At 44.6% G+C, this 13,462-nt stretch overlaps 1 protein-coding gene across 3 annotated transcripts; it reads right to left on the reverse strand.

The window, feature by feature from the left end:
- Positions 1-3,360: 3,360 nt before the first annotated feature.
- On the reverse strand, positions 3,361-12,346 carry fgf18a (fibroblast growth factor 18a). 3 transcript variants are annotated; one of them, XM_004545428.2, is made up of 5 exons: positions 10,718-12,346; positions 7,284-7,323; positions 7,015-7,192; positions 5,211-5,317; positions 3,361-5,062 (listed from the first exon to the last, which is right to left on the reverse strand). In XM_004545428.2, the coding sequence occupies exons 1-5, from the start codon at positions 10,747-10,749 to the stop codon at positions 4,790-4,792; spliced, it is 630 nt and encodes a 209-aa protein (XP_004545485.1). In that variant the 5' UTR covers positions 10,750-12,346; the 3' UTR covers positions 3,361-4,789. The 3 variants fall into 3 exon arrangements, with proteins under 3 accessions (XP_004545485.1, XP_014268146.1, XP_004545484.1); XM_014412660.2 differs by having other exon boundaries at positions 3,361-5,059; positions 7,015-7,195; XM_004545427.2 differs by having other exon boundaries at positions 7,015-7,195.
- Positions 12,347-13,462: the final 1,116 nt, after the last annotated feature.

The raw sequence follows: 13,462 nt of genomic DNA on the forward strand, positions 1-13,462 counted from the left end.
TTGTCTATCTGTTCTCGTCTGTGTGGATGGTACGTGTGGTGTATGTGTGTGTTGCACTGCCTCTCCATCTGACTGAAAGTTCATTAGGCCTTTATCTGAAGTATATTGTAAGCAGGCTAGATGGGAAGGAAGTAGCTGTTGTTACCTACAAGAAAACCGTTGGACCGAAAATACCCTTACACACAATGACACTTAATGTATTCTATCAGATTGCTTGCAGACACATTGTTTGGAGTACACGCAAATCTGAAAGAATGCTGCATGTAAATGCCGTCTGTCAACATGGAACATAGCCCTTTGATAGGTACTTATCTTTTACCCTATTGCGTTTTCTAAATAGAAATGGTGTTTTTTTGGGGGGTTTTTCCTATTATTTTAAAAAATTAAAAAGGATGGCACGCATTATAAGCGCACACCTCGTTCGGAACATGTACATTAGGTACTGCACAAAATTTGAGTACAAAAATGTTTAACATAAAATCCATGGGGAAATTATCAATTCTCCCTGCTAGTGATCATCAATTTCAGTCTCCGATTAATGAAGACGTTCAGAAAATGAGTGCCAGTGGCTGAGAGTTTGAATTTAACGGAAGCCAGTTTGCATCTTGGCCTCAATAGTCAACTATGAGAGAGAAAGATATAGATTTTTTTTTTTTTTTTTTTTTTTATTATTAAAAGAAAGGAATGCATGCTAGTGAGGTTGTATTCCCTGTTGCTACTGTTCAAGTATTGAATGCAGCCACCAGGTGGGGGTATAAACTCAGCTTTCTCCTACAGGCCGATCTGTTTATGAGTCTGTGCCTCTGTGACTGTTGGGTAGCAAGGTTTGGAGTCTAAACAACCTGTTACAGCAGATCACATGCCCACTGTTGTAAACACTAACTGTGAAGGAGGGATGTATACTTTAAAAAGCTTACAGTGGAGGACTTCTAGCAAAGCTCTGGGTAGTGTATTTGAGATCTATAATACATTTGTTATTGTGCAGTGTGTTTTCTCTAGGAGGAAGAGAAGGAGGGGAGGTGGCCTGCTGAGGGGGTTGGTTTTCTTCATTTCTGGGTTTAGTTCAGTATAGTAGAATGTTTCAAATTCTGGGAATAAGTTATGTGGGATGGATTTGTGCTTGGTGGAGCACCATTAATATATGATGTGTGTATGTGTTGGATATGGGTGTGTGTGCTTCCTCTGGGTCTGTGGGATTTTGGCCCATAATTCCTGCAGCTCTCAGGTCACAGCTCCGTTCTCACGCACATATTTGGCATTCCTTCCTCGACATGATTACCATACACCTTCCACTCCGGGTTTGGCTATGCGGAATATTTCCATCATTCCCGAGTGGAACTGGAGCAACGTTCCAAAAATGAACAGCTCGCCCCACCGCCACCACCCCCTACTCACTTGTCTTTATCCTATCCCTCCCACCTCACTGTCTCCTCCTTGTACAACCCCCCCCTACAGATTCCTGCTGCTTTGCAACAGGAATCCTCTGGTACAACCCTCCCCCCCCCCCCCCCCCCCCCCCCCCCCGAGTCAGCTGTTTGTGTCTGCAGACATGATTGGGTCATTTGGCAGTGACATCTTTTCACTGACCTCCTGCTAGGATAGGGAAGGAAGGGGAGGGATGGGGGATAAGATGAGCAAAGAAGCAACTATTAAACTGTATCTCACTACTGCTTGTTGTCTGATCCTCCATGATGGAAATTGACTGCAAAGCTTTACAGCGGGGAAGTGACTGCTGGTTTTTGCACAGCAACTAATGCTCAGTATTTTTTTAAGTATTTTCAAATGGTTCCTGTGTTAGGCTGGTAAATCTTAGAGATGTATTTTCCATGCATTTTAATGTCTGAGCTACAGTGACTAATTCAGCCCATACTGACTATGAAAACTTGAGAACCTGTTCTGCCGAGGTCCCCTGCACCTTGACTCTGTTAGACATCTGCTGGTAAAAGAACTTCTAGTTTGGACGATGTATTTTTGTTGCTGTATTTCAACTTCCATTTCAACTTCACAGTACCTCCCAAACCTGGCTGGTGAAAAAGAGGCAGGTTTTTGCCATTACTCAGCATTCCTGTGGTATTTGCTCAGAAACCGTTTCAAAACTTTTTAACAGTTTAACAAAAAAAATGAATAAAATAATGTGCTATCAACAAATTTTAATTTGCAGCCAGTATCTTGTTATAAATGCAAAAAGTAAGCCTCATACAAATGGGCAAAATTGGTTGTTGTAAGTTATAAGTTTATATCAAAATACTCGATACTGTTACTGTGATATTTATCTCCTGCATGCTTAAAATATTAAGTTAAATACTGCAAACCCTGCTTGTCTCAGATTTACAGCATTAGATCACGAATTCTCCCACAAACAAAAAAGAGATTAAACCTGCGTTTACTAGTGGTTTACACATTTGCCTAATAAATTAAAGATAGCTGGTTTGATTCTGGTAGGACACACAAATCCCTTGAAGGTTGCAAAAAGCAGGGCATCTTACATAAAAAACAAGCATAAGGATTGACCTGATCATAGCTTATGGAACTCAAACCTAATGCCTTCGAAAGCTTTTCAATCAAAGGTGATGTCTTGAGATTTCGTTTTTTCAATCAGTCCGAAAACCCAACAGTGATGAATCTGTTATTTTGTGTGTGTGTGTGTGTGTGTGTGTGTGTGTGTGTGTGTGTGTGTGTGTGTGAATATTCATCTGTAAAGAACAGAGCTCTTACTCAAATTGTTAAATTGTCTCAGAGGCTGATTGGTGACCCACAGTTGAACCCAGATATCTGTAGATATGGCCTAGACTGTTACAGCGGTTAGCTAGGTACTGGTGTTACTTAACCAGTTTGCATAGTGAGTTTCTCTTCCTCTTGTAGAAAGGCTTCTAATGCCAAAGCGTAGAACAACAAAAAACAGCTTTATTCCAGCAGCTACCACTCAGAAGTCACAATTTTGCAATCCTACATGATGCTGCATAAGTTCTATTATAATTTATCTTTCTCAGTGTGTTGTATTTAGCTTATCTTTTGTCTGCTTGTTCAGAATATCTGTATGTGAGGACCCTTAATGCAGACCAAATCTACGTAGAGGTGAGCCTGAACCTGAAAAAACAAGTTCTAAATGATATAAAACACAGAAAGCTATCGACCCATTGTATTACAGTAGCTAGAACTTACAAAACTTTTAATATTTGGCCAAATAAATTACTTAGATATTTAATTTTTAAATTAAAACAAAAAGGCTGCCAAGTGATAGGTTTTCGAACAACGTATTAATCACTAGAAGGTCAGATGAGGTGTGTCTGTGAAAGTGGCCCTTTAAACAGAACGGGGCAGGTGAAGAAGAAGTTGAATGAGGACGGGAGACAAAGAAAATGTTTCTGTAAGGTTTACTGAGTCGAGAAAGACTGCTGCACACAGAGCTGAAATAAATAAATGAAATAATTTTATCATAATAATTATAGTAACCATCATAGTAAGATTGCTTATTTAGGGTTTCTGTCTTCTTTTATATATATAATATATATATAGAACTTTCAATAAATTGTTCCCTTTAATATTTTTTTCTCCTGTGTTTATGCATGAGACTTTGGTTTGTTCCACTGAATGTCCTGGTAGCAGCACTCTGTATCCACGGTATCGCACAGGAGCATCATCCCCTGGGTCGTTTCCATAGCGATGCTAAAAGAAAAGGCACCCTCCCCGGCGGGCTCGGCCCCGGCACTCATCATCCTCTGTGCCTAAAGGCTGAGGATGTCATGTCCTGTTGGGGGGGAGGATTCATGAAGAAGGTTGTCTTCCAGTTGTCTTTGGTCAGGTTGTTAGTTTGGTTTTGCTGTGATTTTGCTGGCTGTTTTTGGTGCAGCTTGTTTGTTTTTTTTTGTGTGTGTATTTTTATTCTTATACATTCCAGTTCCTAAAGCTTCAGTCCCTGCGGTGAGTTGTCACAGGTTCATGCAGGGACTACATGGTCCCTTTCCAGAGTCCCCCGTGATCCAGCTTCACTCATGGTTGTTGCACTCGCTCACTCTGACACACACACTCTAACATACATTTTCTCATTGACTTCTTGCAAACATGCAATTATTCAGTAAGCCACTCATTCGAACATTCCCTCATTCACCCTGCCATTCATCCAATAGCCTCACAGGATGGCACTAATTTAGCAGTGAGACAAATAAGTGCGACACATGTCAACAGTCCATTACTGGTCCATTTGATCTGAGCAGATCACTATATCCCTTTTGTCCATTCCACCATTTTCATGTCTTCTCCATCGTTCTTTCCCTTTATCTGCAGGCTAAGCACCCACTCTCTTGTTCAGTCAGTCTTTCTCACCCTTGTCCGTTTTGCATGGTCCAGTTGTAATCCCATACTTGACATTGTCCAGCTGGTACAGAACAGGAGACACAAAGGCCTTGTGGTTTTTGTGGTTGTGAACTAAAGGCCTTTGTAGACCCCAGGGACTCTGGCTGCCCTTCAGGTTCACTGTCAGTGTATCTAGAAAATGAAGGGAAGCACACCAGGTCCAAAGAGCTTCCAGCATTGGACCAATTATTGGTCTCGTTGGTCCAGTAAGGGGAACTTAAACTGAGAGGAATGATTATTAACTAGAGAGGCTGTAGTGGCAAATCAGGTGTAGAGCTAAACCCCATGAATGATTCATTAATATTCTGGTCAATGTTTTTCCCAACAAAGGGAAGTGTTCAGTCATGTGTGACAGAAGGAATGAAAGGGTTAGCTATTGGCAGGCTCAGGTCAAGGCTTTGGATGACAAGACAGTGGGTGCTAGAGTTAGCCACAACTAGCGGGGCCCAGTAGCGCGCACCCTCTTGCCCCGCTTGCTGACGGTGGTGAAGCGAAATGGAGTGGTGAGGTCAGGCTGCTCTCCCGGTGGGAAGCGTTTCATGAAGTGTACATCCTGCTGGTTGGGAAGCGTCTGCGGACCACGGCGAGGACGCCCTTTTTTAGTAAAGCCAACATACCAGCCCGTGTAGCGCGCTGACATTAGAGCTGTGTAGTGGTTTTCTAGGACCTTTTCCACAAAGACACAGTCTGCACTTCGATTACTGGCCTTCTGAGAGAGCAGAAAAACCACAGGTATACACACACACATACACACACACACACACACACACAGAGAGAGAGAGAGAGAAAAAAAGGCTGGTCAGAAAGAAGTAAGAAGATATTCTGGATTAACATGTGTCTAAAAGAAGAAGTCTCACCTTTCCTACCAGCTTCCCACGGCGGTTCATGCACAGGTAGAAATTGGTTTCTTTGCCACGGATTCTCACCTGGCTACCAAAGGTATCAGCCTCCACTACGAGCTGGGCTTGTGAAGGGACATACAAAGGGACATACAGACATTAGAGCCATAGGTAGTGTGGACACATTATGTACTTGTATATAGTCAAGATTTAAAGACTTTCACCCCACAAATAACAAGACAGAAAGTTAACGGCGTCCTAAATTTAGGGCTTGTTTAGTTTTGCATATCGGCCTAGCCAAGAACAACATTCAAACTGACACTGACAGACCTTTTCTTGAGCACCGTAGATTACTGACTGCTGTTAAATCTAAACCAGCCCTTTAAAGCAGATAAGGCATTCATACTGAATCACAGTTGTAGGATTCATAGTTGCTATTAAACACACTGATAAATCACAGACAGATGTAAATGTCTCTGGTTGGACAGATGGTTGTCAGATAAGCCTGGTCACACACATGGATGTGAGGCCGCTGACCAGAAATGGGCCTTGTAAAAAAGATAAGAGCCAAGACTAGATGGAGCACCGTGAGCAGAGAGGAGCGGGAAAACACTCAGACTGAATGTCTGTGATATTGTTGTTTTAAGATGTGTGCATGTACGCTTCTGCCTCTGAGTGTGTGCAGGTGCATGTGTGTTTATCCTTCATCCTTCCAGGCAACAGCGCTTCACTAACTACACATCTTTACAGAGCGTTTGTGCCTATTTAAAAATAAAATCCCTAAAATGGTTCCTACATGACCTTAGTCAACAAAGGGGTCAAGAGAAATCAATACCTCCCTCCCTCTTGCCCCCTTCGCCTCTCTTCCCCCAACTCTCTTCTCATCTCCCTTCTGTTCTTTCACTTAATGTTTTAGACTTTCGTGCACTTGCTTTATATCTTCGCTCTCTGCACTTGGTTCCCATGTCTAATGCCTTGTTGCCACAGTTGGTCGGATTTAGGTGGATTTGCTGTCTTTCAGGTAGTATTTGTCCAAAAAAGAAATCCTCCCTATCTCTTGCATCTGGAGTCTAGTTCCTAGCTTGACGTGGTGTGTTTGTGACCTGGCACCCTTATCAATGCAAAGGATGTGCTGCTGAGCCACATGCAGAAATGTGAACTCCACTTTTATGGCTTGGCTTTCTTCTTCCCATTGATTCAGGGGGGTTAAGAATGGGTTAGCCATCATTACAGACAGAGGAGGAAGTGGGGGATGGACAGGGACAGTGTTAGAGGATGGATGGGAGAAGGGGGGTGGGTGGGGGGGTTCCTGCTGTTTTAAATCCAGAGGAGATAACAGTGAGGATGCAAAATCAATGGAGGGATCGATGAAGGAGATGAGTTTCTAACACTCAGCCAGTCACTCTACCTGGCAGGCTTCTCCATCTAACTCACACTTTATTTCACACACCAACTTCTCTCTCTCTCTTTCATTCTCTCTCTCTTTCATTCTCTCTCTCTCTAACTTTCTTTTCCTCTCTAGTGAATCATTGAGTCAGCAGCCAGTCGATGAGGTCTTTGTACTCCCAAGACAAGCTCCACTGCCCCTCTGCCAAAGCCTGGGGAGATGTGTGTGTGCTTTTGTGAGTGTGGCTGCACAGTTGCATTCTGTCTCCATTCATGCATGCACTTGGTCAACCTTTAAGTCTTTGTACTTGCAGCTGTTAGATAGTGTGAGTGTGCACTTTGGTGCGAGTAAGCATCTTTCTCAGCGTGCATACACACATAACATTTAAACTTGTCCACTTTGCACCGTACCCACATGTTTGTGTGTGTGTATTACCATATTTGTCTCCATCTTCACCCCGGGCACTGATTTTGCGTCCCAGCACCTGGACGTGCTTGCCGCTGGTTCGGCTGTAGAGCTGGTATACTCTGTGGTGTCGCCGACTCATAGTGTCTCGCACCTGTGTCTGGTTCTCCACATGCACACTGAAGTTGACTCCATCCATACCAAGTACCTGCTGGAACACCCACACCCACCCATGAGTAAAGATCAATATACAACTTCATGCCGCACAATCACTCTTTGTCATGCCTGCTGTTTCTCACCTGTAATGGATTGCACATCACCAGCAACATCTGGATACATCTGAAATAATATAAAACAGATGAGCTTAGAAGAATGTAAGCAACACTGAATGCTGGAAGAGTTAAGCATGACACCATCATTTCCATCTCTTTCTTCTCTGCCGTTCTTTCTGTTCAACATCTCATTTCCTTATTGGGTCATTACTCACAGTTCTGGGTGTGCTGCTGGCACAGCAACTTGACATAAAGACAGGCAGATGTCCAAGGATCAGCAGACAGACAACACCCAGAGCAGTGTTTATTGTAACGCTACCAGCCTTCTGCCCGAACCCAATTTCTGACCTGTCTATGACTTTTGCTACACCAAAATCTGGCCTGCAAATGACCTGATTGGAGCATAGCAAAAAATGGCAAACATGCCAAGACAGCTAGAACATGTTTTGGTTCGGACATCTAAGGGAGCGGGCTGGCATATTTGGCTGCTCTGCATATGTAGACAGCTGAGTTGGACTACAGGTGTACATTCTACTGTGATGTGGCTTTTAAGAGCTGTGGACTGTGGTTAAATTTAGAAATGAATAGACGAGAGCAAGAGCTACTGAAACACGTGGAAAGATAATTTATGAAGGAATTGACTGGTGGTGATGCAGCAGGCAGAAATAATAAATACCGCACACGTAAAAGTATACTTTTGCGTGTTATTTCTTATTTGTTATCGCTCTCTAGCTAAACATTTAAATAATGTTTAGATTTAAACACTTAGTTACAGTTACAATTATAATTTTTCTCACTTCATCACATTGCTTAATTGAAGCCTGGACCTTGACCTTGGATATATTGAATGTTATTTACAGCCTCAGTAAGGGAGTGATTGTGTTGCGCAAAGCCTACTTTGGCAGTTCTTGAACTGTTCTAAATTAGTGGCTGAAGACTTGATGAAGTTCAGAACCCAGTGTGTGGGCTGAAAAGCAATTCTACGAATTTTGTCTTTCCCCACCTCATCTTATGCTATCTCTCTGTGTGCCTCTTCTCTCTTTCTGCTCCACTCTTTTCCTCTCCTCCCTATCTCTCTTCAAACTTCATGGTTTCTCTGCGAACTCTACCTATTCCTATCCATGCCTGCCTCCTATCTTCCTTTATGTTTAGAGTTAGCGAGGCGACTCCTCCACACTGTCATGGGCATGCACACAGATGTGCAGATGTGTGCATGTGTGTGTACAGGAGAAGCAGGCAGCTGACAGCTGGGCTAAAGCAAAAGGAATACAATCTGCTGAGAGAGGAAGAGAGCAAGGAGATGAGAGAAGTGTACAACGACAGAGGAAGGGAGGAAGGGAGGAAGGTGAACTGAGAAAAGAGAAAGAGAGACAAAGTCAAAGAAGGCTGACAGAGAATAAAAGAGGTGGGAGATAAAATCAGAAAGAACAGGCAAATGCGCAGATGTGAGGTGGAGGAGACACGCTGGAAAAAAAAAACAACACAACACAAGGTTATGCATCTCAAAATTGAGAGACACGTTTAACCACAGTGTAGACTGATGTGAGAAGTAGAGAAAAAGATAAATAACAGGAAAGAGAAGAGGTGTTCGGTTCATGCCCATGGTAACACGCTACTGCCTCCTGTCACACACACATGTATAAACAAAACGTCATCACAACCCTTTTGTTTTCTTTCTCTTTTCCTTCTTTCTCAGCGTTGCCTTGCGTTGGCTTCTGAATCGTTCTAATAGATGCAGACATCCTGGGAAATGCAGTAGAGCATTGGCCCTCACATTTTGCCTGCGCAGGCGAAAAAACCTGAGCGCCTGTGCATTGTGAGGACTCTCAGCTGTTAAAACACCACGGCTGCACTGCTGCCGAGGACACTGTAGGAAAAGTGCCTCAGCACTGGATTCTCCCGCTCCCACAAAAACCACAGACACTCCATATTATGCCAGCCACAGAGAGAAAAAGAAGCAGAGAGGAAAGAGGGAGACAGGATCAGCCAGGAGTGGGGGAGGGATGAGAATAGGAGAGAGTAAAAGTTGGGGAGAGTAAAGACAGAAGGAGGTATGGAGAGAGGGAAAGCCCGGTACACCTTGGCCAGTGGCCAAAGCAAGCAATGATCTGACATCATAAATGTGCGTCCCAGCAGATCTACCATATGGAGTCTGTGGTTAGACGAGCAGGCCTCAGTATCGAGGACTGGGCACCGGTGTGGAGTGAGAGTGGTCGACCTGGTGGGACTTAGCACAGAGCAGCGGTTTCAGCTGTGTGTAGCAGTGGTTAACGTGGTAGGCCAACGCTGGAGCAGTGGGCTTCAGCACAGTGCAAAGAGTTTCAGATGTTCTGCGGCAGGCCTTAAGAATACTGGTTCAGCGAGTGGGTGTGTGAGTGGTATTGGCAGTAACAGGGCTTACAGCGCAACATTTGTGAGAAAACCAGAGGGCCTAGACATTGTTCTGTGGCTTTAGCAGAAGAGCAGTAACAGGTTGTTGTGGCTAAAGGCCCTTGGTTTTTCTCACTGGCTGAAGAATTATGATGAAGTTGGTTAAACAGTATGTAGATGAATAAATGGAGCTGTTGTAAAAATGATAGGTGAGGCAGAGATGAGTGGAGAGATGATTGGCTCAGGGAGACCTAAACTAAAACCAGCAGACTAAACAGTGAGTCTGCTCATCTTCAGACACTGCCAGGGGCATCATCATTCATCAGTTATTAATTCATACTTTTTTCTTTTTTCTTTTTTTTTTAACTGAGCAAGTATCTATGGAAAAAGCATTATAGGGAAGAAAGCAAGACAGATGTATGCAGTTAGATGGGTAGGTGGAGAGAGGGTGAGGGAGACACACAAAGAGAAGGAAAGTCAGGAAGACACCAGCAGCAGCAGGAGCACACACCCTGTCCAGGTTGTGTGAGGAATGAGAAGTATCTGGAGATGACTGCCATCTGGGAGAACACCGCCGACACAAAGAAAGAAAAATAAACCCCTGGCTTTTAACAAGACACACCTCCAATGGGCAAACTCGAGCCCCTTGAGCCCATATCCTCCTCCCTTAGATTTGCTCTTGGCACTTTATCATTTTCCTATCACACTAGATAAAGCTTGTGTTATTTGACTTCTGAAATATTTTCAATAGGAAAAAACATTTTCTTGGAGATGAGAAATGGTCTTTTCTAAGCCAGCCTGGCCATCCCTGAAGTAAATGCAGATGGTGATGGAGATGTTTATGGCAGGTTTTATGAGTTATACGGCCCTGACTCTGACCCAGTGACCCTGAACTGTCAGCCAATCAAAACAGGGCTCTATGGCATGTTTTCTATGGGGACTGATTAGGAGTGATGTAATCGCTAGATTCTGCAACCTTTCTCTCCATCGTCTTCTCGCCTACCCAGAAACTAGTTTAAACAACTGAAACACAATAGAACCTGAGGAGTGAAGCAATAATATTTGATGATAAAGTGATAGAAGTGACTTACAAGACGGTCAGCGTGGAAAGAAGGGACCACATTGCTTCCCCCCTCCACTATGGAACTTGTCCCAGAGACAGTCTCCTCGCTCGGTTTGAGCCAGTCCGACAGAGTGGCTCAGAGTCCCCCTCTGTGTTTTGAAACCGGTGGACGTTGTGCAGAGTCAAAGAGTGAGCGGACACTCCTGTTGGCATCGGCGGCGTTGTGCCCCGGTTGCCCCGGCGTAAGTAAATGTGCGGGCACGGGCAAGTTGGGGTCTGAAGCTGGGTGAACTGTGCCACTGTGACCGCCGGGCAACCTCTAACAGCTGTCCAGACCGGGGAAGGAACGGATGGGCGGAGGAGCAAAGAGTTAGAATTTTAAACGCTCGCTGCGCGTACCCGACAAGGAGAGGAACAGGTGAAAGCGCGCTCACGCCTTAAAGATAGCCAATTCCAGTCGACCCTGTTGACCCTCAGAGTGATGCTTGGCCGAGTGAACAGATGCGGCGCGTGCGTAATCTTTTGTGTAATCCAATGCGTAACGTTTAAGCGTAACAGCAGGCTCCCGGACACCAAAATGAGTTATGTGGTTGCTGGGATGAGACGGGTTGTTTGCCACGCCGCAGACGGGAGCAGGAGGCAGGTTTAGTCCCAGTAGAGCAGGGTCAGTTGCTGTTGGAGGTGGGGTACCTGGGCGTGCTGGTGGACGAAACTGCGACCTGGAGAAGGTTGCTCTGCGGGCCCAGGGTAATGCAAGGCGGGCACGGTCATGTCTGCGTCCCCACGCTGACTCAACTGGTCTGTGGCTCAGGTGACACCGACCAACAGCGTATGACAAAGTGGGTGATAAGGTCCCGGAGCGGTCCAGCTCAGAGGGGTATATGGAGAGTGCTGAATGAGAATCGGAGGGGGAAATAAAGGGGAAAGAAAGATGAGGAAGGGAGGGGTGGCTGGAGATGATGGGAACAGCTGTGACTGGGTGGCGGACTCAGCCACCCGCGACACGGCGAGGAAATGACAGCCGCACTTTGCACCTGATTTTCCGGACTTCCCCGCTTTCCTCAGCCGCTGGTTACCGCCTGGCTGCAGTAGTCCTCCCTGCGCCCTCTCGACACAATACCTGCCAAAACACAGCACGATGACATCACCTCCAAAATGTTTGAAGGGGGAAAATGCAATCCGATCTTTTTATTTATTTATTTTTTTCAAACGCAGAAAGTTTAAGCAGTTTCTCTGAAGGGGGGAAAACACCAAAGTCTCTTCGTTCCGAGAAAAAACAACTCCGCAGTGGAAGAGGAACGGAGTCGAGTTCACCAGTTTGAGAAGGACTAAAAGTTAACGCGAGCTAGCAGGAAACATGTTTACGCAAAATCTCACTGACAGATCGACTCCCAGTGCAAAACCTGCACACCTCCTCTTTCCCATATATCTGTTTCTGTTTCCCTGTTTCATTCAGGCACCAGAGGAGGAAACGAAGGAGGGAACGCAAAAAGAATCCAGCCGTGCGCTTTTATCCACTTCACTGGTATTATGTAGATTCTTCTCCCTTTCAAAAAATTCCAAGGTTTCTTTTCTTTAAAAAAAGAGAAGCTCTTCTTGAGGGGGGCTGCACAGGAGAGGCGCGTCGGCAGGCACAGACCTCACTCCAAGAAAAACCAGAACAAGATTTTAACAGACGCGGATCAATCCTCCCTCCCTCCCACCCCTCTCGCTCTCTCTCTCTGCCTCTCTCTCTCTTTCTTGCTCTCCTTCACACACACACACACACACACACACACACACACACACACACACACACACACACACACACACACACACACACACACACACACACACACACTTACTTACTTATTGGATCAAAATGGGATTAGTTGGTCGCTCTGCCCTGCCGACCAAAACTTACACTACACAAATATCCATTTTAACAAGTGCTCCGTTCCATGTGAAAACATCTGGTAATGAGGTGAGATAATTTCAGTTGTTTACAATACAAACCGTTTTGTTTCAATGATTTTATCGAATCGGGCACTTTTCCTCTGTACTTTGTCTGTCCAGTTACAGCTAATATTTGTTTGTGGCAATTCTTGAATCAAGCTAAATCAAGCTTAACTCTGTAACTTCTGTTAACTCTGTAACTTCTGTCGGTGCTGTGCTTTTTTGGAAATCGAATTTCCCAGAGGAACCCACCCGAGGGATTAATAAAGTTCTATCTAATCTAAAATGCATTGGAAACAATTAGAATGATGTCATAGTACCGGGAGTAATTCGCTTTTCAAAAAAAAAAAAGTCCCTTTCAGAACAAATGGGCTTGTGAAAGTATTTTTGGCCAAAGAGAATGTAAAATAAAAAAGTGCATTTAAAAGAAATCTCACAACACAAACACCTGCCTTAGCCAGGTGAACAAATCTCTGATCACCAAAGTAGACTTCTTGCCCTCCGTCATCTCTCCAAAAGATAACATCACCTCCGTAGCCTCAGTGGCCCCGGATTTTGGATAAAGGTTGTAAGGTGGAGAGGGCAGAGCTCCATATCTCTCTCTCTGTCTCTCTGTCTCTCTCTATTATTCTCGCTCAAACACGCGCACGCGTTCACACACCCTTCAGAGTCGCCGCACTTTTAAGTGATGTATTTTGACTCTCAATTTCATAACTTTTAAGTTAAACCTTAAGAAGGAAAAATGAAACGGAGAATGAGAGACAGTCGGGAGGGCGGTATGTAAGCACGGACACGGATCCAAAACGAACATTTCTCAGGGATTTCGGCAGCAACGCCC

Source organism: Maylandia zebra, linkage group LG2 (assembly GCF_041146795.1).
Source record: "Maylandia zebra isolate NMK-2024a linkage group LG2, Mzebra_GT3a, whole genome shotgun sequence".
NCBI lineage: Eukaryota > Metazoa > Chordata > Actinopteri > Cichliformes > Cichlidae > Maylandia > Maylandia zebra.

What these genes read in the sequence shown, in the direction of transcription:
- fgf18a (XM_004545427.2), bottom strand. Translation starts at nt 10,749, where the DNA reads ATGTGGTCCCTTCTTTCCACGCTGACCGTCTT. An exon ending in CTTTCCACGCTGACCGTCTT is followed by an intron (nt 7,324 to 10,717) that starts GTAAGTCACTTC and finishes ATATTATTTCAG; the next exon opens with ATGTATCCAGATGTTGCTGG. An exon ending in TGAAGATGGAGACAAATATG is followed by an intron (nt 5,318 to 7,014) that starts GTAATACACACA and finishes TCCCTTCACAAG; the next exon opens with CCCAGCTCGTAGTGGAGGCT.